The following is a 24,886-nucleotide window of genomic DNA, read 5'->3' on the forward strand; positions in this document are numbered from 1 at the left end:
CAGCACCCGTTCACGAGTATGACGGAATGATTTTCATTTCAAATTAATATTATACATGTCACGCATACAGTCCATTCATTCCATCGCCCACAAGTATATTTACTTATACTTATACTATATGCTGGATCAAAATAAAGTTAATATAGGAAGATTAAAACACGATAACGGGGCTTACACTGTTTCATGTTGATTTTACTCTGTTTCGAAGTGTTAAGAAAATATGGTCAATAAAAAACTTTGTAACCGTTTTGCCACGTCCAATTTACAAAGAGTCAATTTTATCAAAATACCTTTTTTTATATTACCCCGCCGGAGGGAGGGCGGGGCGGTGTGTGAGATTTGTACTCACCAAAAACCACACGGTGTACCTACGAGCGCCTATTTCGGAGCCAGGGGGTTTGCATGTGCATTTCTACCCCAGCTCCGACGGCGACGGCCCGCCCTGTAGATGTTGCAGGGCAGGCCCCATCTCGTTGTGGTTAGGGCGACCTATTTCGCCCTACTCCATTGCGGAGTCGTGTGGGTACACGTGCACACCTCGGGGCCACTGGATTGGGGGCACTAAAAGAACCCAAGGTTACGTGGTTATTCACAAGTCGCCATGACATATTAAGGCTGCCATGAGGTGACGGTCTATGTGTTCTACCATGCATCTTGCGCAGTGGTGGTAACTAGTTGTGCTGATTCAATGAGTTGCATAGGAGTGCATTGCATGGAACAAGGCGGATTCAAATTGATGACCCTGGTCCATGGTAACGATAACAGAGACGCCAAATCGCGAGATCCGTCCGCTGACAAAAGTGTCTGCATGTTCATTTCATATAAAGTTAATTGTAATTGTGAGTTTCGTTTGTTTAAACATGTACAGCATAAATACATTTTGTTTAATGTAATTTCAACGGCCTGTCTCATGGAAAGTGATAATAATCGTCCATATATATGAATTATTACACACGCACAAAATACCCTCCGATTGATCCTCCAGCCTGAGCCGAGGTTCGAACCCCTTTACGAGGGGAAATGCTGCAAACAGCACCGCCCACCTTTATGGAGGGGTGCAAGCGGATACTGTGGGATTCTTACCGACTAAAACACCCCAGTGTTTCAGTGACCGCCATTAACAGAACTCAGACGGTTGCTTTTGCATTTGTCCGAGATACGAGTCGCGAGAGTTGCCTTCGAATGTAGTTGCAGAAACAACAGACAAATCATTAACATTACATAGTATACAACAAAGTCACTGTCGCTGTCTGTCCGTCCCTATGTAGGCTTAAATCTTTAAAAGTACGCAACGGATTTTGAAGCAGTTTAATTTAATAGATAGAGTGATTCAAGGGGAAGGTTTATATATATAATACATGTACACCCGGGAGAAGCCGGGGCGAGTAGCTATTTAACTAATAAAAGAAAGCTTAACCCTAAATTCCAAAAACGAACCCTTCCCAATCTTAAGTATTGAACCTGGTTTGACTATTTTATTGGACACGTATGAAAAACGTTATAAAATCCCAGAGCAAGCGGTTGTTTGACCAGATATATTCCTGAAAAAACGGTTATTTCAATATTACAAACAGACACTTCAATTTTATTTATATATATAGATTACATCAGTAAAATGGAGAGATCGCGTAGTTTTGCACTATGTGGATAGTATGTATATATAACGTAACAACAGGCATGTAGAGTCGGGGTACTGGAAAATTGTAACAACCGCGAGTGACGAGCGTAGAGCGGCGCGGCGGCGTGCGGCGAGCGGCGTGCGGCGAGCGGCGAGCGGCGAGCGGCGACGGGCGCCACCCATAGGAGGCGTAGGCTTACACGCGCAATATACATCCAGGGGTGTCACCCGTTACATCTATACGAGCTAGTATCCTACATTGTTTTGCAGCACTAACATTTAAAATCAGTTCGCATTCGGTCATCAAGAACGCCGCACGTAGGTACTCATTTCAATCATTAATCAGTTGTATTTTAAGTTTCAATATACAGTTTTAATGTTTCTTTATAGATAGAATCTTTATAGTTTCGGTACAACTCGAACATTGGTCCTTCGAGCCGGATGTGTAGTTTGACTTCCACGCGGTTCCCCCTGGAATCCATCGTGATAAATTCATAATGAATTTATCATTTTGGGCTAACTGACCTGACCTCGTGCTCATCTTATCCTCCACTGGTGCCCTGCCAGCGTAAACCGTTAGCACAGGCGGGTGCACCATTTCATTATCATCGACTAAATAGACAGTGGGTTGTCAAATTAGTAGGGACAGTCGCATTTTTTATAATTTTTGTTCTTCAAGTGGTCTTGACTACGTTTTTAAGTGGTAAAAGTTTTTTGCTGATATGTTTTTATGTTCACCTTGTCTCTATAACTCAAATTCAAAGTGAATTTCAAGTGCTGAGAGATTTGTTTATTTTGGAAATATATTTTAATGACGGGAGAGACACACAGTCGTTCACACGTGTAAAAGTGAAACACGTAAATTATTCTTTTAAACAGTTCTTTAGTGGTTTTGTGAAATAATCAATACCTGTAAGTAAGTAATATTTTACTATAATTAAAATTAAAGTATTTTGGAGCGGATTTTAGAACAATTTTAATTTATTTTTATATTTTCAGCTTTGGCTATGGGTCGAGGGGTAGATTTGACTCCGAGAAAAAAATCCGAGGTTAAAACCCTTCTCCTACACACAAATCACTCTCAGAGGATGATAGCACAACTGGCCGGGATATCGAAATCTGTCAATAAAATAAAAATAAATTTAGATCAAAATCAGCCACTTTCGTCCAAAAGAAAAGGCAAATGTGGCAGAAAACGTATCACAACAACACGTTCCGATAGGAAAATTCGAGATATCTGCTTGCAAAACAGAAAGAAAAGTGCTGGATTTTTAACTCAGATAGTACAGGAATGTGGAATACGTGTTTCAAAAAGAACTGTACAGCGAAGGTTGGCAGAGGAAGGCCTGACAGGTCATCGTCCAGTTAAGAAACCCCGATTAACAGAGGAGATGAAAAAGAATTCTCCTGATATGAATCCCATGGAAAACTTGTGGGAAATTACCAAGGCGGAAATTGCTAAGGAAATCATAACTACCAAAGTAAAACTAATTGAAAAATTAATAAATGTATGGTTTCACAATCCCAAAATAAAAGAAAGTGCTAAACAGTGTATTGAAAGTATGCCGAGGCGGATTCAAGCACTGATAGAAGCAAAAGGAAATGTGACAAAATACTAATAATTTCCCATCGTCATTTTTATTATACTTGTTTATATTTTCTAGTTGTTCAAATATGAAATTATTATAGTCTAAATTCATTATAAGATATGTGTCTGATATTATTAAATATAATTATAGCCTAAAGTGACGTTTTTAATTAATTATAGACCAATGTTTTACAAAAAAATGAATATTTCGTGACTGTCCCTATTAATTTGGCAACCCACTGTATATATATATATATATATATATATATATATAAACAGTGTTGACAGCCCTGATTACCTACCGGCTGTAAGTGTGGGCGCGCTACGCAGGGCTGCCATTAGCTCGCGACACTGCACGCAGTCTACGCTGCGAAAGAGCGGCGGACTGGGAGTTGGTCCTCCACGCGTATTATAGCCGTTCGGGGCGCGAGCAACGGCCATGCTCACATACTAGTGGTTCAGTGGTTACACGGACGCAAACCAGTGTCGGATCTGAAGTGAATTTGTGTTTCTATTAAGGTAAAAATTCGTTTTTTCGAGAACATAATTGTAAGTGCACAGTTTTAGATGTTGTAATCACGGGAAATCTTTCGGTTGTGTTCATTGCTATTTTATAATTGACGCATATATTTATGGTTTTATTTTAGTAAGGATATGTGTTGAGAAGCCTTTTTGTTGGAACATTGTAAGTACCTACATGTATCTACTATATATGAACGAGTCTTCGGCACAATGAAACTACTTTTTACAGTACAGTATATTCCTCAACTACCTTTTGAATATCTACTTCAGATATTCACTTTGTTCTAAAATATTTACTTAGAAGGAGTACCTTATTATATGTATAACATAGTATATACATTAAAGACTATAATTAAAAAAAAAGTGAGTAATTTTTTTTTATATATGTGGAATGAAATACGACCCGACGGCCAACCTAATAGCGAGTGACAACCGTCACCAACACTCGAACAAATCATGACAAGCTTCCGTAGCATATGACTACGCCCCAATTCGAACCAAACTCGAAGCACTGTCACTCTAGAGGAAAAAAAAGAAGGAAACAGAAGTTTCTGTGCGATATCTCAAGCTATAATACATCCGAAACACCAGTAAATCTGTTTGGTAGCTGAAATAGTTGAGCCAGAGGGACGTATGTATAGGTAACAAAGTCCATTACTTTCGGCCTCAAGTTATATAAAACTAGCTGATCTTTCAAACGATGTCACGTCACAGATATCATTTCTGAATAGGACCGTCCTTCTAACCTAGGAGTATAAAAATAACGTACACTTTCTCTGATTCTCAGACCAATCAATTATTATTACCAAATATATATGAAATTTCATAAAACTCGGTAGACATTTTGTTATATTAAATATACAAAACTTACAAAGTCATGAGCACCCAGTCAAAACTGGAGACGGGCTAATGTAACCATTCAGGTTAACAAAATTTCTAGATTATCTCATTTATTTTTACTATATTATATTTATTAAAATATATAGATATATCATATATTTGTTCTTTTAAGTACTGCTAATAGCACTGCTATTACAAGGTGTATATATTATTATAATGCTATAAAAACTGTACTAATCTTAGGTATATATAAAATTATTGTGTCACAATGTTAGTTACCATACGCCTCTGAAACGGCTTGACCGATTTCTATGAAATTTTATATGCATATTCAGTAGGTCTGAGAATCGGCTACTATCTACTTACTGAATTGGATGGTAGGGAAAAAATTAAAATTATAATGTAAAAAATGTAACGTTCATAAGCGGCTAAAATGTTCTACATTAATAAATGATTTTTGAATTTGAATTTGCTCCCATTATTATGATTAGTCTAGACATTCCCCTAGACATCGTGTGATCATGGGCGTGGCGTATCATTTCAGATCAGTTCAGTTTTACGGTCATTTAGAGGACAAAACAAGTTTTGTCCTTTAAATGACTAACTAAACCTAATTAACCTAACCTTTATTGCACCTCAAAACAAAAATTTCAGAACAAAAAAAAAATTAAAATAGAAAATTTACAATGACTGATACAAAAGTCGGTCTTATTGCTAAGCAATTTCTTCCAGACTACCTTTGGGTGGATAGAGAAATAAAAATAAGAACAGGGTAGGTGGCGGACGTTAGAAACAAAAATCTTATATATAAAATTCTCGTGTCACAGTTTTCGTTCCCATACTCCTCCGAAACGGCTTGACCGATTCTCATGAAATTTTGTGAGCGTATTGAGTATGTCTGAGAATCGGCCAACATCTATTTTTCACCCCCCTAAATGTTAGGGGTAGTCCACCCCAAATTTTTATTTTTATTTTAAGGCAAAACAACGTTTGCCGGTACAGCTAGTAAATATATATAAATATATATACACATATATACATACATATACTTAATAGTGCACATACATTTGGAAAGAATGAAGGAGGATGGGACCATTAGTTATAAGAAAAATAAGAATTAAAGGCTTTGAAATTGGCTTTGAGTGAATGTAACTTCTAAGAAGTTAAGTTAGATGTGTTCAGTAGAGTGACGCTGTATGTCACACCGCACATCACTTGCAAGCTACAGATCCTGTCGCATATGGAATTCTATTATGATCTCTGAGCGGCAGCACCGTTACAGCTACATCCATTCAGAACCGTTTTGCAAAACTAACTGGCGGCTATACAGCTAAATTGGTGAACAAAAACATAAGTGATGTATAAAAATTATGGGAATTATGTACAGGTGTTGTTTCACATTAGTGACAAAAAAAAGAGTTTAATTGTTAGAAAATTATTATTTATAGTATTAATATTATATATAGATCAATATTATAAACTTATTGTTACGAATTAGGAATAATTATTTCGGTCAGATAGTTCTACAGTCCGGTAGGAAACTTCCCATTATTTTTGTTATATTTCTCATAGAAGTAAAGAGCATGAAAAACTTGGGTATAAAAAACATATAAAAACACCCTCTTATAAACTAGACCTATGTGACTGTTACTATTATTTTTAACTTTCGAAAAAAAAATATAAATGTTTTATCAAACACTTTACCAACATTAAAACTTGTAAATTGATAATTCATACTTAGTTATTTCTGAAAAGTATAATATGGACGAATTCATATTCCGTTAAAATTTTTTTTTTAATTTATTTATTTAAAACAGAAAACTGTGTACCCATTCACCGAAGAAACGATGACATTCACAGAAGTACAAAACTGTGTTGCGAATATCGACGCCCTCCACAGAGTTTATATAATTCCAAAATATATATGCTGTGACGTTACCCACATCACGTTTGTCTAATAAAATTTGCAATAGGTATATTTAAATTAACAAAATAAAAAAAAAAAATTAACTTACAAACTTATAAAAAAAAAATTACTGAAACGGCAACAGATTGCAGGAATAAGTGTACAATTGATAGAGTTAGTTATTTCTAAAAAAGTAAAAGATGGACGAACTCATATCAGAACCGTACTGTATTGTTTTTTTTTCGTTAAGAATTACAACCATTACTAAAACCGACAACAGATCCTCGAAATAGATGGAAAATTATGAAGATGAAAAAATAGGCATCCGCTAAGAAAGGATTTTGATTAATTCTACCCCCAAGGGGATAAAATAGAGTATGAAAGTTTGTATGAAACTTTGTCAATTTTAAACCGATCGGGCTTGCATGCATAAAGCTACTATAACGTAGGCATTCCCTAAGAAAGGATTTTGATAAATTCCACCCCTAAGGGGAAAAATTAACGCGAGCGAAGCCGCGAGCATAAGCTAGTATTTCATAAAGAGGGCGTGGAATACAGGCATTATTTTCGTCTACAATCTATTTTATATATCAAATACTGAATTCGTTTCTAAATTGTCACTTCTTTCTATTATTCCTATCGATTTCCCTTCCTGTCCCTAGTTAGTAGTGTTTCTTTGTATAATATAATTATTATAATACAATATATATATATATATATATATAACAACAACTCCCTGGTTTTCTGTATCGTCCACAGAGGGCCTGATGGTTTATGAAGTGGTTATTTTTAAACTTTCGTGTTTAATATACATTATTTATATTATTAACACGAAGAATTTTATGGCAAATAAAGGTACTTACCTCTCTCGACGTTTCGACTGCAAGGCTAGTGCAACCTGCACTAGCCGTGGTCGCGAGCTGACTGGAGTAACAGCGATCTCAATGTAGATAGGTGACAGCAGTTTTTTCATCTACCGTCACTAGATTGTTCAACGAAAGTTCCCGACATACAGCCCTCACGGTATCCGTACACTTATTGACTATTGTGTACGTACCTAGTCTAAACGTCGAGAGAGGTAAATACCTTTATTTGCCATAAAATTATTCGTGTTAAGACTCGGTTACTAAAATAAATAAGGTTTATGAAGTGGTTTATAAACTTGCAAATATGTCATAGGTACCTAATATTTTCAACGATTCAATTTTATATGTCATTGCGAAATTGTTATCTGTCCGTATCGGATTTACGTGAGATCAGATCGTTTATCTAATATACATTTATCATTTGAGAATTATATCAGACGTATTCAGTCGACAATCACTCAGTATTCAGTTTGAGTAATGGATGGTAGAAAATATAAATATATACTTGCAAATACAAGGGTACATGTTGAGTGCACAAAACCTCAAAATATTTATTGAAGGACTAATATACCCGTAATTAAAAAAGATTTAGTATTCAATTCAATTCCCAATTCAATTCACCCTTCCGTTTCCGATGTTTAATCACTATACTCAAGACACTCTCTTCAAAACGAACCAAAAAATTAAGTTATCACTGAGACTTATAAAATTATTCTGTATCAGTGCATATAAAGTGAGATTATTCAACATATAAAAGTAACGACGACGCACAATACCACTGCCTACAATCAACCCCCAATTAATCTATACTGCTTTTATAGAGCTGAAGAGTTTGTTTGTTTGTTTGTTTGAACGCGCTAATCTCAGGAAGTTACCGGTTCTATTTGAAAAATTTTTCTTGTGTTGGATAACTCATTTGTCGAGGAAAGCTTTAGGCTATATAACATTACGTTATGACCAATAGTAATATGCACCCTGGGAAGGTATGTGACATCTGAGATACAGTATAATTTTATACTAGTTCAGATGGCACAATTACACTTGTATGTTCAAATTATTGACTCTTATGTACAACTTAATTATGTAACACAACCTATAACTGCAATAAATATTATTATTATTATTATTAATAGGTGCGGAGCTGCAATGAAAAATATTAAATTAAACGCAGACGAATTTACGGCGAACTGCTAGTTCAGGATAAAAAGTATACGGTAGACCAATAAGAGCTGATATATATAAGAAATGAATTGGTATATAATCCCCAATTAATTCGGGGTAAACAGTATAAATTAGTTTAGTTTAGACCAATTTATCAAACTGTGTAATGGAGTTAATCGACAAAAACTGCAGTATCTCAAATTTTCTTCATATACTTACATACATGACGCCTTCAACAAAGTGTTTCTAAATTATTTTAACCCTCTACTATACTTTGTCTCTGAGGACGTTGCGATTTAATCACAAATTGATTGTAGTTCTCTCTACTGCTGCCGGTGTCCAACAGGTTCCATTATTGCAGGGCAACAACTGCTGAATGTACATTCCATATATTCTATATTCATATTATGGAATGCAAGTCATAAATAATTTTAACAATAATAATTTATTGTCAGACAATATACTCCATTTTGTTAGTAACAATTTCCGCCGTATGGCATCGAAACCAGTGATTTGCTCTTGCGCAATCATGTGTGACGCGCTGCAGTGGGGCAGCCCCAACAGTGCCCTAAACAGTACCGTATTTTAGGCAAATAATTAAAGTAACTGAAACCTACAGAATGAAATCCACAAGCCGGGTTTCTTATGGAACAGGCAGGAAGAATCGTCCCAGTATTTTCTTGTAACATATAAATTCAAATTCAAATTCAAAAATCATTTATTCATGTAAGACATTACCGCTTATGAACGTCAAATTATTTACATCAAATTTTATTTTTTTCACTACCGTCCAGTTCAGTATATAGATCTAATCGAGAAGAACTGGCAAGAAACTCAATTGAATTTTATTTTTTTTAAAAGCCAGTTTATTTACAATGTTTATTTATATAGGTGTCTATATCTATCTATGTAATTTTACTTTATCGACTTCCGTAATTTTTTGGTGCTTCATTTCTGAGAACTGTTTACTCCATTAGATAGTATACCGTCTACATGATCTCGAGAGGTGGACTGGACCATGTCAGTACCTAAGTCCTACATTTTCATCTGTTTTATTAATCTTTCATGGAAATATCATTCATTCATAATTTAAGAGCTGTGCTCTTGTCGGAGCTCCCGCCACCTTCCACGATCTTCCATCAGTCCTTTTAGCTGTTGATACGACACGACTCCAACTTTTTCTTTAACTTGCTTGATATAGCTGTGTCTCGGTCTTCCCCTTCCTCTCTTTCCATCTATTTTTCTTTCAATAATGTTATTAATTAGTTCGTCGTGTCGTATCAAGTGCCACAACATTTTTCCCGCCTATTCTCAATAATATCTATGATCTGTCTCTTTTCTTTAATCCTCTCAAGCACTTCTTCATTCCTTATTTTATCTTTCCAGCTAATTCTTTCTATTCTTCTCCAACACCACATTTCAAAGGCTTCCAGTTTGTCTCTTTCCTTTTGTGTCAATGTCCACGTCTCACAGGCATACAAGGCTATACTCTAGATGTAGGTCTTGATAAGTCGTTTCCGAGAGGACCTTGATATATTAGCTCTCAAAATATGTTTTTTATCATTAAACGCTCTTTTTGCAATAGCTATTCTATATATTATATTAAATCATGGAAATATAACTGTCATTATTCTATTCTTTAATTGTATACTCTAGACAGAGTGGTCGTGGCTTTCATGATGGTGGTGTATCAGTGGATTCTCTTCTGTTCTCTTTGGTGATAGCGCTCCTCGCAATTTGTCTCCATATGGTATGATTTTTGTTAGTATAAGAACACAGCAAAATGGACTGCTTCCACGCTTCATATAGAATAGAATAGAAAATGATTCAAATAATCTTAAAGCAGTTTGGAATAGTCATACTTTTTTTTTAATTTTCCGCTCATTCGGAATGCTGTCTCATCACAAGAAGAACGAGCAAGAAACTTGTGTGTTGCTCTTTTAAATAATCATTGTAAGTTTACATTTTCAATTCGAAACGTGCGAATACAAACCACCAACTAGCACTGATTTATTAGCTTCAGATATTAAGTACACGATAGGTTTAAATCAGTAGTGATTAGAGCAGACCGGTCCCTACAAGCAGCTCTCGTTCACGAGTATGACGTACGAACCAGCCAACACTGCGCTCGGACATATTTTAGGCAGTTCAATATATAATATACATACAATAGTATAGTAGTATTACATGAGTATGAAAAATCTTATCAAATCAAATCAAATCAAATCATTTATTCGCAGAATACAGTACTTGTAGGTGTATACAATATTGAATATAATGTCCAGTTTCAGCCTGCATACAGACGTGCAAATTTTTATATTTTTTTATATATTAATATATTTATGTCATTCTGATTAGTCTATAATTAAATTATTTACATGTCATTGGAATTATTGGCATATATAATTACTATAGATTATGCATTAAATTACTATATTCCATAAATTCTTTGACACTATAAAAACAATGTGCCAATAGCCATTTGGTTAAATTTAATTTGAAAGCTCGCTCGTTCAACAATGTTATATTGTCAGGCAAATATCTTAATCTTAATAATATTATAAACACGAAATGTATGTAATATTTTATTTCTCTCAATTGGGAATATCTATGGGACACAGTCACCTAGATACATAAAAATAATAATTGCATTTAACAATGTCTAGTAAGACCAATTCAATATTGTGTACTAAGAGCTGCTGTGTCTAAACTGCGTCACTCCACCTTACATTTTCCTATTGTCATTTAGTATATAAGATCAATGTTTTATGTACATTTTGGCCCCTCCGATCGATCCCCCCTCCAATCCGGGGACCAATGTTACGACGGCCTGAGCCGAGGTTCGAACCCCTAGTGTTCCTTCAGACTAAAGTCGTATCCGTCAGGTGGGAGTTGGCCTTCCGCCTCATAAGTCCTCCTTTGGTTTGGAGTGCTATTTGCACTCGCCCCCTATTGTCCGGTGAAGCTGTAAAGGCCAGCTGCAGTCAACAGCATAAAAAAAAAGTACAGTTTGTCAGTCAATTGTCACCTTTAATATACATCGTATCAACCGACAACATAGTATTATTACTCCTCAAAATTTATTAATCAACATTTTCGTATTGAATTCTTTTTTTCTCACATTTTTTTAGCTGTGTATGGATGGAGTTTTAATGAGTAATTGTTTGGATGGTTCTTTCCGTGACAAGGTCGCAATATCACATTGTTATACTATGTATTTTTAATTTAAAATGATTGTACTGAATCAGTATATGGAGTTGTATTGCAGTATCATTCTCTCTTCCCAGCTCTTTACCCTACATGGTGGTGAGGTCAGCTTTCCTTGTTTTTCTCCGCCACTTTTCCCTGACATCATATGAAATCATCATCATATGAAATAACCGTTTTTTACTACATGCATATGAATATAAATACGGTACATACACCAAAATAACAGTTTTTACAATTTTGTCTGTCTGTTTATCTGTTTGTTCCGGCTAATCTCTGAAATGTCTGGACCGATTTTGACGAGACTTTTATTGGCAGGTAGCTGATGTAATAAGGATTACTTAGGCTACTTTTATTTTTGAAAAATTCTCTAATTATCTTTTTTGTTAAATTCCACGCGGACGATGTCGCGGATACAGTTAGTTTCATATAAAATTCATTCAATAAGCTTTGGTTGTATGTATTTTGTGCAGTCCAAGTGTACAGCCGCGGCGCTCCGTGTAGGTATGCAGTCAAATATAAAGAGATCTATTAACACCACAAAATTGTTATCAAGCGATGTTGGACCCGCGTGGTTATCATATACCATCAGTATACTGAACAAACACCGCACCGGCAAAGTCATGCACCGCGGTGCTGTAAAACGAGAGCGGAAATACCTAGCCAACAACTTCACACCGACCCATTATGGACTCTAAACCGCTGAAATTTGAGGCTAAATTCGAAGTAGTTTTTGGAAATGATCGCGCGGAGCTTGAAAATTAACCTTATGGTGAGGAGTAAAAGTCCGCAATGCTGTAGTGGCGCCGGTGTTTGCTCGGGCTGCGCACACACCACGAGGCAGTCTTCCGCCGCGCGGCGCGGCGCGGCGCGGCGCGGTGACATGCTCTAAAATAAATAATTACCTATGTGCACAACAGTGAAAATAAATCTCACTATATAAAAAACATGATGTCTACCGGTTCTCATCGCGAGATAAAACTATCGATTGCTACGAGAGTATCATACTTTTAGAAACGGCTACAGTCTTCAACGAAGCATCCGATATATTTGTAGAATGTAACTGAGTGCTCGCTTTTGTCATAGCAGGATCTATATATTTAATCGCGACTTCAATTTACACTTACATAACAATGTGTCTTACATTGACGTAGTTACAATGAGATGTAGGCATAACGTAGAAAAATATCCATTTATTAATACACATAACAGTGCGAATGCCTTTTAATTTTAATCATCAATTACAAAATAAATCCGCGGGTTAATAAATAGAGATAGGATTTAGTATGAAGTGAGAAATTAAAGTCCATTGACTTTTAAACGAAGCAAACAGCGTTAGGCGCAGGGCGCAGGGCGCAGGGCGCGGGGCGCGGTCGCTGACGTGACACCACAGCGCCGGCGCCGTCTACAGACCCATATTTGTTTCCGAACCGACCTTTTCCGGTCTAACGCAGCCTTCCTAGACACTGTGTACAAGTCGTAGTAACTTAGAACAGAACATAAAACTTATTTCTTTAAAAGAATAATATTGTTTTGAACAGAAAATGGAGAACGTCGCATCGATGGTGCGTGGTGGAAACGAGGAGCAGCGGGAGGAGGAGACCGCGGCGGAGGCATTGCAATTAGTTAAAAATGAGGAGAGGATGGAGCAGGAGCAGCCGCCTTCCGAGGAGGGTGTCTCGGAGCCGGCAGCTGTAGGTCGGGAGCACTCGCCGCCGTCTCACTCCCAGTCAGTTATTACATCACGGCGAGCCATGCGCACTATTACAACAGCCGGACACATCACCACGGCCGAGTTAGTCAACGACGATAGCGTCAAAGACGAGCCCCCAGAGTCTCAATTGGAGCATGATCAGCACCATCTTCAACAATACGCTCCTAAGCTGGAAGAAGGCGAGCCTCGAGATGCGGTACAACAACATTACAAAGACGATAGACTACGATTAGCCGAAGCCGATTCAGAGGCTCGACACCATGCTTTTAAACAGGAAACTTACAGGGGTCTATCGTCGCCATCCGAAGTCGCCGATCGTTTACAACAACAGTACCCGCGTGCTCCACCCCAAAGAACTGATTACCGGCGTGGACTAGCTTTCCGTTACGGAGCGCCTCCTCATCACGTAGTCGTGGCACAGGAGGGCGAGCCCGATGAACATGCGCACGAAGCGTATCTCGCACATAAAGAAAAAGCAGAACAATTACAAGTATACGCAGCAGCACCCGATGGCGTTCCAGGCGGCGCGAGTGACGGTAGACAGTATGGAGCAGTGCTCAGCGATCAAGCAGCTGCTTCTAGTGCCTTGGAAATGATCCAAACAACATCATTAAGTAATCAGCAAGCGATCGGAGTGGCGTATCAACCAGTCAAATATGAAACGCGCAGTGACAGTGAGCCGCGACCCACTACATATGCTAGTTTACAACCAGTCACGTCTGTGCATGGTGGATATAGTGGATACGCGGGACAGAGTCCACAGTATGGGAGCTCAGGATACAGTACATATGCCAGTGGAGGCAAAGAATTGTTAACTTTATACGGGAATGGATCAGGCGGTGCTGGAGCTGGTCCACGCGGGGACGAGTCTCCGCCGGGTCAACTCATGTACCGGAGTGATCCTACACTATCTTCCTCTTCGCTGACTGCTCGCGGAACTCACGTCGTATATGGCTCTGTAGTACCACAGACGCAAGCAGTTTACGAGGCTCCACCTAGTCCAAATTCACAACAAGTAAGTAATCATAATAATAACGGTGACAATCCACATAGCGCCATTTAGCCCGAAGCTAGCCCTATAAATACTTAATACAGTTAAAAAACATCCAGACCAATTCAAACAATCATATTCGTGAATACAAATGTTTGCACCAATCAGTTGTGCCAATCGGCAGTAAGACGGTGTGCTAAACTAGACCACAAAGTAAAATTTTATTATTGATTTTGAATTAAATGGTGATTTAATTTATAACAATATCTGAAAAATGAAACAATACTTTATAATAAACCTTAAGTATAAATAAATCGACGTAGGTACTTCGGAAAATATTACTGATACAATCTAAAATTTATAAACGTAAGTAGTGATAAGAATATGAATGAGCATTGTATTAAAAGACATCGTCTTCTATAAAGCTAAATATAATAATATGTAATTTATGCATCAGGTAACGTTATATACACACGGTAACACGGTGCAATACAAAGTGGGAGGAGAGCACTACTTGACGCAGGGCGGCGGCGTGGAGTACGTGCCGGTGTCTGGCTACGAGGGCGGCCTGCTGGTTACGGAGGGGTACGCAGCCCCCGCGCAGACCTGGCCCGGGCACAACCTACTATCCATCGACGATGGCTTTGACCCCAGTAAGAACAACTACGTTCTTTCCTAACGACGTCTATTTGGAAATCAGATGAACTTTTTGTCATACCCTGTTTAAAAATTTCATTAACGAGAAAATGTGTCCCTAATCGAAATCGTGATATTGCAATAGATTATCTTAATCTTAATTATATTACATAAGCGAAAGTTTGTGAGTATGGATGTATGTTTGGTACTCATTCACTCAAAAAGTACTGAACGGATTTTGATGAAACCTTACAACAATATTGCTTATACACCAGAATAACATATAGGCTATAAATTTCAAGCAGGTGAAATTGCGGTACAGCTAGTAATTACACTAACCACAAATTAGACTTTGACATTGTGATTAAACACAGGACAAGTCAATTGTAAACCAATATAAATATATATTGGAACTGGAATGGCGAAAAAGCTGGAGACTCCTAATGGTAAGTGATAACTGTAGACTATATACAAAACAGCACCACGACTGTTATTATATAACGCCCGTGATACCTCATGCGTTGTCGTTCCGGGGGATAAAGCTTCACCCTTGAGCCAAAATGCATGCTGCTTCGCGGGTGATGGTGAGCAACCATTGAGCCAAAACACAAGCGTAAGACAGTGAGTTGACAGTGCGACAGTTGTCAAGCGAACAACTTTTCGCAAAGTTAATCTCGCTGAAGGATTTAGCAAAGTTGTTTTGTATGTTTGACTTGATGAACACTTTTTCAGACATGGCTGGTCTCGGCGAAATGAAGGAGTGCGTGAACTGCGCGGCGGGAACGACCCCGCTGTGGCGCCGCGACGGCACCGGCCACTACCTTTGCAACGCGTGCGGCCTCTATACCCGCATCAACGGCGTCAACCGACCACCGCTCAAGGGCCAGAAGACTAAACCACAACAAGCACTGGTATATATATCTCTTATATATTCAAATTGAAATTCAAAATATCTTTATTCATGTAGATCTATTACAGACTCTTATGATATGCCAAATATACCGATTGATGATTTCGAGATAACTGAATAGAAACTCAGCTCGTATTCTTTTCAAATAAATGTACATGTTTACAATAATACAGTAACATTTTAGATTCAAATTTGAGAGAATAGTGTGACCACCGGCATATACTATTGCAAAAGCAAAAAGTCTAATCAGTGTTCGTAACCTGAACAGACCATTCACCACAAGCAGCAGCCGTTCACGAGTATGACGGATTATATTTAATGGTATAAATACGTAGCTATGACTAACTTTACCCAAAATGTATATTGTCATTTATTGTTAAAATTATGAAATTGAAATGGCATATTAAGTGTATTCACACGGTCTTCATTAGAATGAAGACCGTGTCTTTTAGAAGACAAAAAGGATAAACCTAACGTATATGATTGAGATCTTTGGGGGAGGCCTATGTCCAGCAGTGGACATCTTCCAGGCTGCGATGATGATGATGATGATGATAGTATTGAGGTATATTTAAACTTAATTATTGTGGTGCTGATAGACAAAATAGTAATATTGAAGCAGTCTTTGGTAATTTGCCATATATGAGTAAGGTAATACGAAGAGAGTTAATAGTAATGAGACCGGTCCGTATGGATAATCAGTAATATTGGGCCCGTAACTAGTGGACTTAGTGTACTAATAATCTTTACTCAAATTAACTTAATATAAACACTTTTGGATAGTCACTTTTTTATTCTACTACTCATTCGGAACGCAGACTTTACAAGAAGAATGAGCAAGAAACTTGGCTAAAATGCTGATGATGCTTATGAATATGTTGGTGTCTTAGAAACTTCCAGAAACTAGTATAGTATAGTGCTAAATATTGAATGTATTGATTGTGTTCAGCCAACGAACGGTAACCGTCGTGTGGGGGTGACTTGCGCCAACTGTCGCACCGCCAACACCACGCTGTGGAGACGCAACAACAACGGGGAGCCGGTGTGCAACGCCTGCGGACTCTACTACAAGCTGCACAATGTAAGCAAACTACTGATGTATGACACATTTAGAAGAGAACGTTTGTGAGTCAAGTACGAAGTAGTTACTATTATATATATAATGGTATGTTGCACTTGCCTGCGCTAACGGTATACGCTGGCGGGGCACCAGTGGAGGATGATAAGATGAGCATGAGGTCAGGTCAGTTAGCCCATCGTGACAAATTCGCCAAGAATTTATCAAGATGGTTTCCAGGGGGAACCGCTCGGAGGTCACCCTGACATGGTACATTGCTATCTATGGGGTCATCAGTCCACATTACTAATGTAGGACTAGTCAAATCGTTGATCTGTACATAAAATATGGTAATTAAATATTTATATATTATAAATAGTTTGAAGATTTTAAAGAGAAGATGTCAGTATAAATAGCAGTTGGAATTCGTGATATGTCAATACTGGTAGTATTATATGATGACGTATATAGTGACACAGTAGATAGTGCTTAACTGTCGGTATCACGGTAGAACTATCGCGGTGATTGTGCATCGACCACGGTCGGCTCCGATTAGATGGCGAGCGACAAAGCGCCAGGTATCTAATCGCAGACCACTGCAAGCGCAGTTATCAGGGAACTCCTCGGTAAATATTGGGCCTGTATAAAAAATCAAAACACAGGGGTCTCATCTAATCTCGCGAGATAAAGCGCGGGGCTACCGACTGATAGAGAATTATCATCGCGCGACCACGAATATTCATAATGAGATAAATAATCTTTTATCAATTATCTCCTCGTGAGTAGATACGCTTGTTTAAAGGATGATAGGACCGCGTGGCGGCAGATTATGAGGAGTTTCCCCGCGTGAGTCGCGCACTCACGCCGACGTATGACGCGCGGCTCCGTTGCAGGTGAACAGGCCGCTCAGCATGAAGAAGGACGGCATCCAGACGCGGAAGCGGAAGCCCAAGAGCATGGGCGGCCACGGCGGACACGGCGGCCACGGCGGCGTGGCGCGGGCGGGCGGCGGCGGGCTCGCCGGTACGTGGTGTTCTGTGTGAGTGTGTCGTTACCGGCCGCGTCTTATAACCTCGTGTGATGGTCCGCAGTGGAGGCACACTCGCACAAGGTGCTGCCTCCGCTGTTCGCGGCGGTGGAGGCGGCCGCGGGCGCGGGCGGCGCGGGGGGCGCGGGGGGCCCGCCGCTGCTGCTGCTGCCCGCTGGGCGCCATCAAGCCGATATGTGAGTACACCCGCGACATCCACCTCCGCAGTCGCTTGCCACTCTCCGGCCGGGACACTTCTATACGCATAGAATTGTACTAGCGCCGGAGGTCAGACTTTAAATTCGGGCAGTGATTTCTGGAGGCATGCATGCTGCATTTAATTTTCTCCTTTCTCGCACGCTTCCCTTGTTATTTCTGCACCGCTCTGTCGATAATCAATTATAGAGTCCTATTTACACATTAGAGAACGTAGTATTGCTTCGTGTACCGCATATCGGCTTCATGCAAACCTGTCACTTCTTGGTGTTCTATGCTTTGTAGTTTTTATTATTTTTAACTCGTCGACGTGTTTGTAACCTAATTAAGGCCGTGTACGGTAAACATGCCAGTTTCTCTGTATAAACTTAGTAACTTTTCGCGTTTGTAAAGTTTGCTCGTGTCTTACGTTATCTCAAGGTTGCGTCGTGGCGGCGCGGCGTCGCTCATCTTGCCATTAGTTACATTTTGCAGTCGCGTTGTGTGAACGATATGTACAACTTGGAGAGCATACGTACTACTTACGTAGATAATAATAATATTCTCAGGACAATTCACACAGCGCCGTCTAGACCCAAGTTAAGCTTGTGTTATGGTACTAGACAACTGATACAAATACATAGATTTTACGTAAATACATACATAATATACATAGAAAACACCCATACCGATGCAATTATACATATAAAATATAAATATTTGTGCCGTGCGAGGAATCGAACCCGCGACCATTGGAAGTAAGACGATATGTTAAACCGCTATACCACCGAGGCCGTCAGATAGAGTTTAGATGTGTAATTAATGTTTTATGTTAAACACGTTGTTCATTAAAGTTATATGTATAGTATCTGTCTGTGATGTAAATGCATGGTATAAAATATACTTACCACATTGATCTTAGACATTATACATTTGATAATCTTATATATAAAATTCTCGTGTCACAATGTTAGTTACCATACTCCTCTGAAACGGCATGATCGATTTTTATGAAATTTTATATGCATATTCAGTAGGTCTGAGAATCGGCTATCTATTTTTCATATCTTTAAGTGATAAGGGTTGTCCACCCCTAACATTATTTTTTGGGCTAAAATTTTTTATTTAATTTTTTTATTATGTGTCATTAAAAAATACATACAACGCTAAATTCTCAACTTCTATCACCGACCCCTATTTTTTATAGCGTCGAGACATACATTATGTAATTAGCTGACAGTAATAGTTTAAACGAAAAAAAATTACAATTTTAATTTCTAACTCATTCCAACTCATGCCACGTCCCCCTCCGATCGATCCCCCGTCCAATTCAAACGGGGATCGATGTTACGACGGCCTGAGCCGAGGTTTGAACCTCTAGCGGTGCCCTCTGACTGTCGTCGTATCCGTCAGGCTGGAGTTGACCTTCAGCCGCTCCATAAGTCCTTCCTTGGTTTGGAGTGCCATCTGCACTCGCCCCCTATCGTCCGGTGAAGCTGTAAAGGCCAGCTGCGGCCAACAGCATTAGAGTAGTCCGAAAAAAAAGCCACATCCTTTACAGAATAGACAAGAAACTCTTCACAAATAATATCACTACTAGCAGACCCGGCCATGCGTTGCTGTAGCTAAGTTTCTTGAATAAAATAATATTGCGACTATAAATTGAGATGTAAATTATCCTATCCTTCAAGTTGAATCAAATTGCACACAATGTACAAATCAAATTTGCAATCGGTTCAGTAGTTTAGGAGTACATCGCGGTCAAACAACGTGACACGTAATTTTTATAAATATATATATCTAAATAACTCTATAACTGTATAACTCAAAGGTGACTGACTGACATAGTGATCTATCAACGCACAGCCGAAACCACTGGACGGATCGGTCTGAAATTTGACATGCAGGTAGATGTTATGACGTAGGCATCCGCTAAGAAAGGATTTTGATTAATTCTACCCCCAAGGGGATAAAATAGGGGGTGAAAGTTTGTATGAAACTTTGTCAATTTTAAACCGAACTTTGCATGCATAAAGTTACTATGACGTAGGCATCCCCTAAGAAAGGATTTTGAACTGAATGATTTGACTGATTGAACTGTAATTAAAGATTACTATGATGAAGACGTTTGCTTAAATAGGATTTTGATAAATTCAACCCCCATGGGGATAAAATAAGGGATGATGGAGGATGTAAATGTATTCGTTTGAACCTATCAGTACCTAATGGAATGAATAAATTAAGAACAAAATAATTTTTAGAAATAGAAATAATCTTTATTCAAATAAACTTATTACAAGCACTTTTGTACAGTCATATTTTGATTCTACCACTCATTCGGAATGCAGATTCATCACAAGAAGAATGAGCAAGAAACTTGTGTGTTGCTCTTTTTAATAGATATTTTTATATAAATAATTACTGTAATTATATTCAAGTAAGAGGCATGCGATAATTAACATAGAAATCGCTACGCACTCATTATTAGTGTAATCAGATAATATTGTCAGTGCTATGGATTTAAAGTTTTTCTATAAAGTAGTTAGTTCTTTATGCTACTTTTATTTTAGAAAAATAAAGTTAAAGATTTACAATCCAATTTAATCCAATCCAATTTAAGATAAAGATTTGCATCCTGCATCATCCCTGTATACTTTGATATTGTTTGTAATTGAGTTACATTTATGTTTCACATCACGTTATTTGTATAATGAATTTAAATATATATATAATATATATTTTAATAAATTTACATTAAAAACTAAATCCCTGTATGATTTCCGTAAGCATTTACCCTTATAGGCAGAAAAAAGTCTGGCAACTCTAGTTGTAACAGTTAGATAAATCTGCTTGCAGGGTACCAACGTTAGAGAGGTCGTCGGGGGCGGCGCCGCTCCACTACCGCCCGCCGTAACTGAAGAACTCTTGGAATCCTGCCTCTGGTTGTGTACATATCAGTTAAGGAAAGAATAGAAAGTAACAGGCCCCACACCGGACTACGTCCTGCGACATCATTTAAATTTAATCTATACATATAAATAAAATTGGAGTGTCTGTTTGTAATATTGAAGTAACCGTTTTTTACTACATGCATATGAATATAAATACAAAAATTGTAAAAATGTTATTTTGATGTAGAACCATAAATCAAAATAATATTTTTAAAATGTTTGTCTGTCTGTCTGTCTGTTTGTTCCGGACAATCTTTGAAATGGCTGGACCGATTCAGACGGGACTTTTTTTGGCAGGTAGCTGTCATAATATGGAGTAACTTAGGCTACTTTTATTTTAGAAAAAAAAAACTCTAATTTACTTTTTTGTTACATTCCACGCGGACGAAATCGCGGGTACAGCTAGTCTCTAATATAAACTAATAACTTCTGAAACATAGGTATATTCTAAACCTATCAGATATCAGGGACTTCAGAAATTATGTACAAAATATGTGAAATAAAACAAATTAAAATAAACCAGTAAACGAATTATTAATAGTGCCAGAATGACTATAAAAAGGTTTCGTATTCCTTTAAAATGCCACTGAAATTGAAATTACGAATTTGGCGTATATCTGGATCATTGAAACGTTTTTTTTTATTTTACTTTTATATTTATCAGTAAGTTCATAACTAAATAAATACATTAATGAGTAATGACTTTCCAATTGAAGTCATCTAAATATATACAACTCAAAGGTGACTGACATAGTGATCTATCAACGCACAGCCCAAACCACTGGACGGATCGGGCTGAAATTTGGCATGTAGTTAGGTGTTGTGATGTAGGCATCAGCTAAGAAAGATAAAATCCTTTCTTAGCGGATGCCTACGTCACACCACCTACCTACAATAAACACACAAACAAAAAAACACCTTCCTAAAATAAAATAGGGGATGAAAGTTTGTATGAAACTTTGTCAATTTTAAACCGATCGGGCTGAGACTTTGCATGCATAAAGCTGCTATGACGTAGGTATTCTCTAAGAAAGAATTTTGATAAATTCTGTCTCTAAGGGAATAAATTAACGCGTCGAAGCCGCGGGCAAAAGCTAGTTACTCATAAATGTATTTTATTATACAATAGTTTCTTATCAACGAGTATATCAATGATCGAGATTTACTTCCAAATTCATTAATTTTAATTTTATTTCACGGTTATTTTAAAAGTAATTTCTAGTTAGATGTCTTTTGATTGGTTTAGTAACAATATATCTTCACGCCAGTCCCTTGCAGGATCGGCAGATAACTATTAAGTACCTGTTAAAAGCTATTACGACGCTATAAACGGTTATCATGTTTTATAAAGTGAGTGTATACTGTATTGAGAGTTTAAATATTTTTGGCATATTTATTCAATTTTAATAATATAAGATTTTACCAAATTTATATAAGTACAGTTAGAGTTATCTACAAGAATAAACATACAGCGTATGAAATACAAAATAAACATAATTCGACACTCGAACTTTGCGGAAAAACTTGGTTTATATCTCTAAAATGTATTTATATGTTGGTAAGATTTATCTGACTTTGTACATAAATGTTTTCATATTATAGAGTTTGTGAAATATCGTGAGAGAAGTGAAAATAACTGTTAAAATATATACTTAATAAAATTTACAATAACTATGTTGTGTATCTTCAAAACCATGGTGATGACTTGTTATGAAGTACATGGATAACTCGATTTTTCTGTAGCTAATGTTCAGGATTGAACTTACAGTTATCTTTGACCTGTTACCTGTATAATGTCCTAAAAATATTTTTTAATATTTTCGTAAAAATTATAATTCCGAAGATCTCTGCAGCTGATAACAACAGTCCTAATAAGTAAAGCCAAATTATTTATACCAAATCAAGCTGTAAACAGCTGTTATTTTTATTTATAAGTTATGTATAGTAGCGTTGGATAATTTCACTAGTTGCTATCCATCTTGACCGATATACGAGCTTATATCTCCATATAAACAAGGTGTCTAATTATGTTCAATCATAGAGATATTGTTATCTATTATATATCTGTTATAAATACGTATATTTTAGGTTGCCTTAGTGAAGGCGTGAGTACAAGGTAATACTCTTTTTTTTTTTCAGGACAATTCACACAGCGCCATCTAGTCCCAAGTTAAGCTAGCTAAAGCTTGTGTTATGGGTACTAGATAACTGATACAAATACATAGATATATTTTTTTTTCGTAAATACATACATATTATACATAGAAAGTACCCAGACCGATACAAACAACCATACTCGTGAATACAAATGTTTGTGCCGTGCGAGGAATCGAACCCGCGACCATTGGATATAAAGCGGTGTGCTGGACCGCTATACCACCAAGGTCGTCAAATACTCTGGTAGTAAACCAGACTCCTAGCGTCCCAAAGCCACGATCCTTCTTCAACACAATGTCGGGTTACTAATGCAGCCAAATACATGTAGGAAAAAGCCTTTCAAATACATGTAGCAGCTTCAAAATAACATTGTGTATATGTACTTTAAAAAAGGATTATAGAGAAAAAAATATAAAAATTGTGTTCATGTTTTATCGAATCTGGTGTTATATTGCAGAAACCCATTTCATTGGATTTGTATTATTTTATTTAATTCAACTACCATTAGCATGTGTGAGACCACAAATATTCAGTGCGGAAACTTGACCATCTCTCCTGTAAGCGTTACGACTTTCTCTATTGGTGATCACATAAATGCACAACGCAAAATGTCTGTAGAGTCAGTACTGACTCTACTTACTCCATTTTGCGACGTGTTTTTATTAGGCACATTGATTTAAGAAGGAAAAGTATAATCCATCACATTTAAAATAAGTATTGTTGCTAAGTAAGTTTGTATGCAACGTGCAACTGCGATCGGAACGAAAGTAAATTATATTTACTGCTATATATGTTATCCACTCAATATCTCTACCAGTTTTGCCTCTGAATGAGGCATCATCTATACATATAAGTCTGTTTGTATAAAAATCTTATAGATACAGACTTATATGTATAAATCTTCTATAAAAAAATAACATCTTGTATAATTTTTATCTCTCTGTCTGTTTGTCGGCTAATCTCTGAAATGGCTGGACCGATTTTGACGGGCTTTCTTTTAGCAGGTAGCTGATGTAATAAGGAGTAACTTAGGCTACTTTTATTTTAGAAAATGAAGTTAAATTCCACGCGGATGAAGTCGCGGGAACAGCTAGCCAGATATATAATAGAGTTCGGATATATCTTGGAAGCCTAGTGTTGACTGTTTGCCACTCGCTGTTTGATCATATTATATATTAGTGGTGACATCCATGCTAATGCTAGTGGAATTAAACAAAATAAATAAATATGTTAAGTAAAAAAATCTATAAGATCTAAAGATTTTCTGGTAAACATAGTTTTTTATGACAATCTCTTGATGTTTGCCGTGGGAATAATAATTAATATTATTGTATAGTGTGGAATACACAGTCAACATATACGCTTTTATATATATATATATATATATATATATATATATATATATTTGATGATTTATCTCGGAAGTTGGTTAGCAATATGTGAAAGAGTCTTTAACTATTATAAGTACTGTTTTTACGAATTTAATAATTTATTTAACGAGATTCTGTTTGTGTATAGCGATGAGTATCACCCACAGATA

The 24,886-nt window shown here is 37.2% G+C and overlaps 1 protein-coding gene across 2 annotated transcripts; it reads left to right on the forward strand.

Moving 5' to 3' along the window:
- Positions 1 to 3,572: 3,572 nt before the first annotated feature.
- Positions 3,573 to 21,467, forward strand: LOC131849890 (transcription factor GATA-4-like). Of its 2 annotated transcripts, XM_059200036.1 has the most exons (8): positions 3,573 to 3,725; positions 13,250 to 14,437; positions 14,871 to 15,066; positions 15,782 to 15,960; positions 16,909 to 17,040; positions 17,910 to 18,039; positions 18,108 to 18,240; positions 21,095 to 21,467. In XM_059200036.1, the coding sequence occupies exons 2-8, from the start codon at positions 13,253 to 13,255 to the stop codon at positions 21,150 to 21,152; spliced, it is 2,013 nt and encodes a 670-aa protein (XP_059056019.1). In that variant the 5' UTR covers positions 3,573 to 3,725; positions 13,250 to 13,252; the 3' UTR covers positions 21,153 to 21,467. The 2 variants fall into 2 exon arrangements, with proteins under 2 accessions (XP_059056019.1, XP_059056016.1); XM_059200033.1 differs by lacking the exon at positions 18,108 to 18,240.
- The last annotated feature ends 3,419 nt before the right edge of the window (positions 21,468 to 24,886 follow it).

This window comes from Achroia grisella, unplaced genomic scaffold (genome assembly GCF_030625045.1).
Source record: "Achroia grisella isolate CSIRO2021 unplaced genomic scaffold, CSIRO_AGI_Agris_v1 utg1112, whole genome shotgun sequence".
In the NCBI taxonomy this organism is placed as follows: domain Eukaryota; kingdom Metazoa; phylum Arthropoda; class Insecta; order Lepidoptera; family Pyralidae; genus Achroia; species Achroia grisella.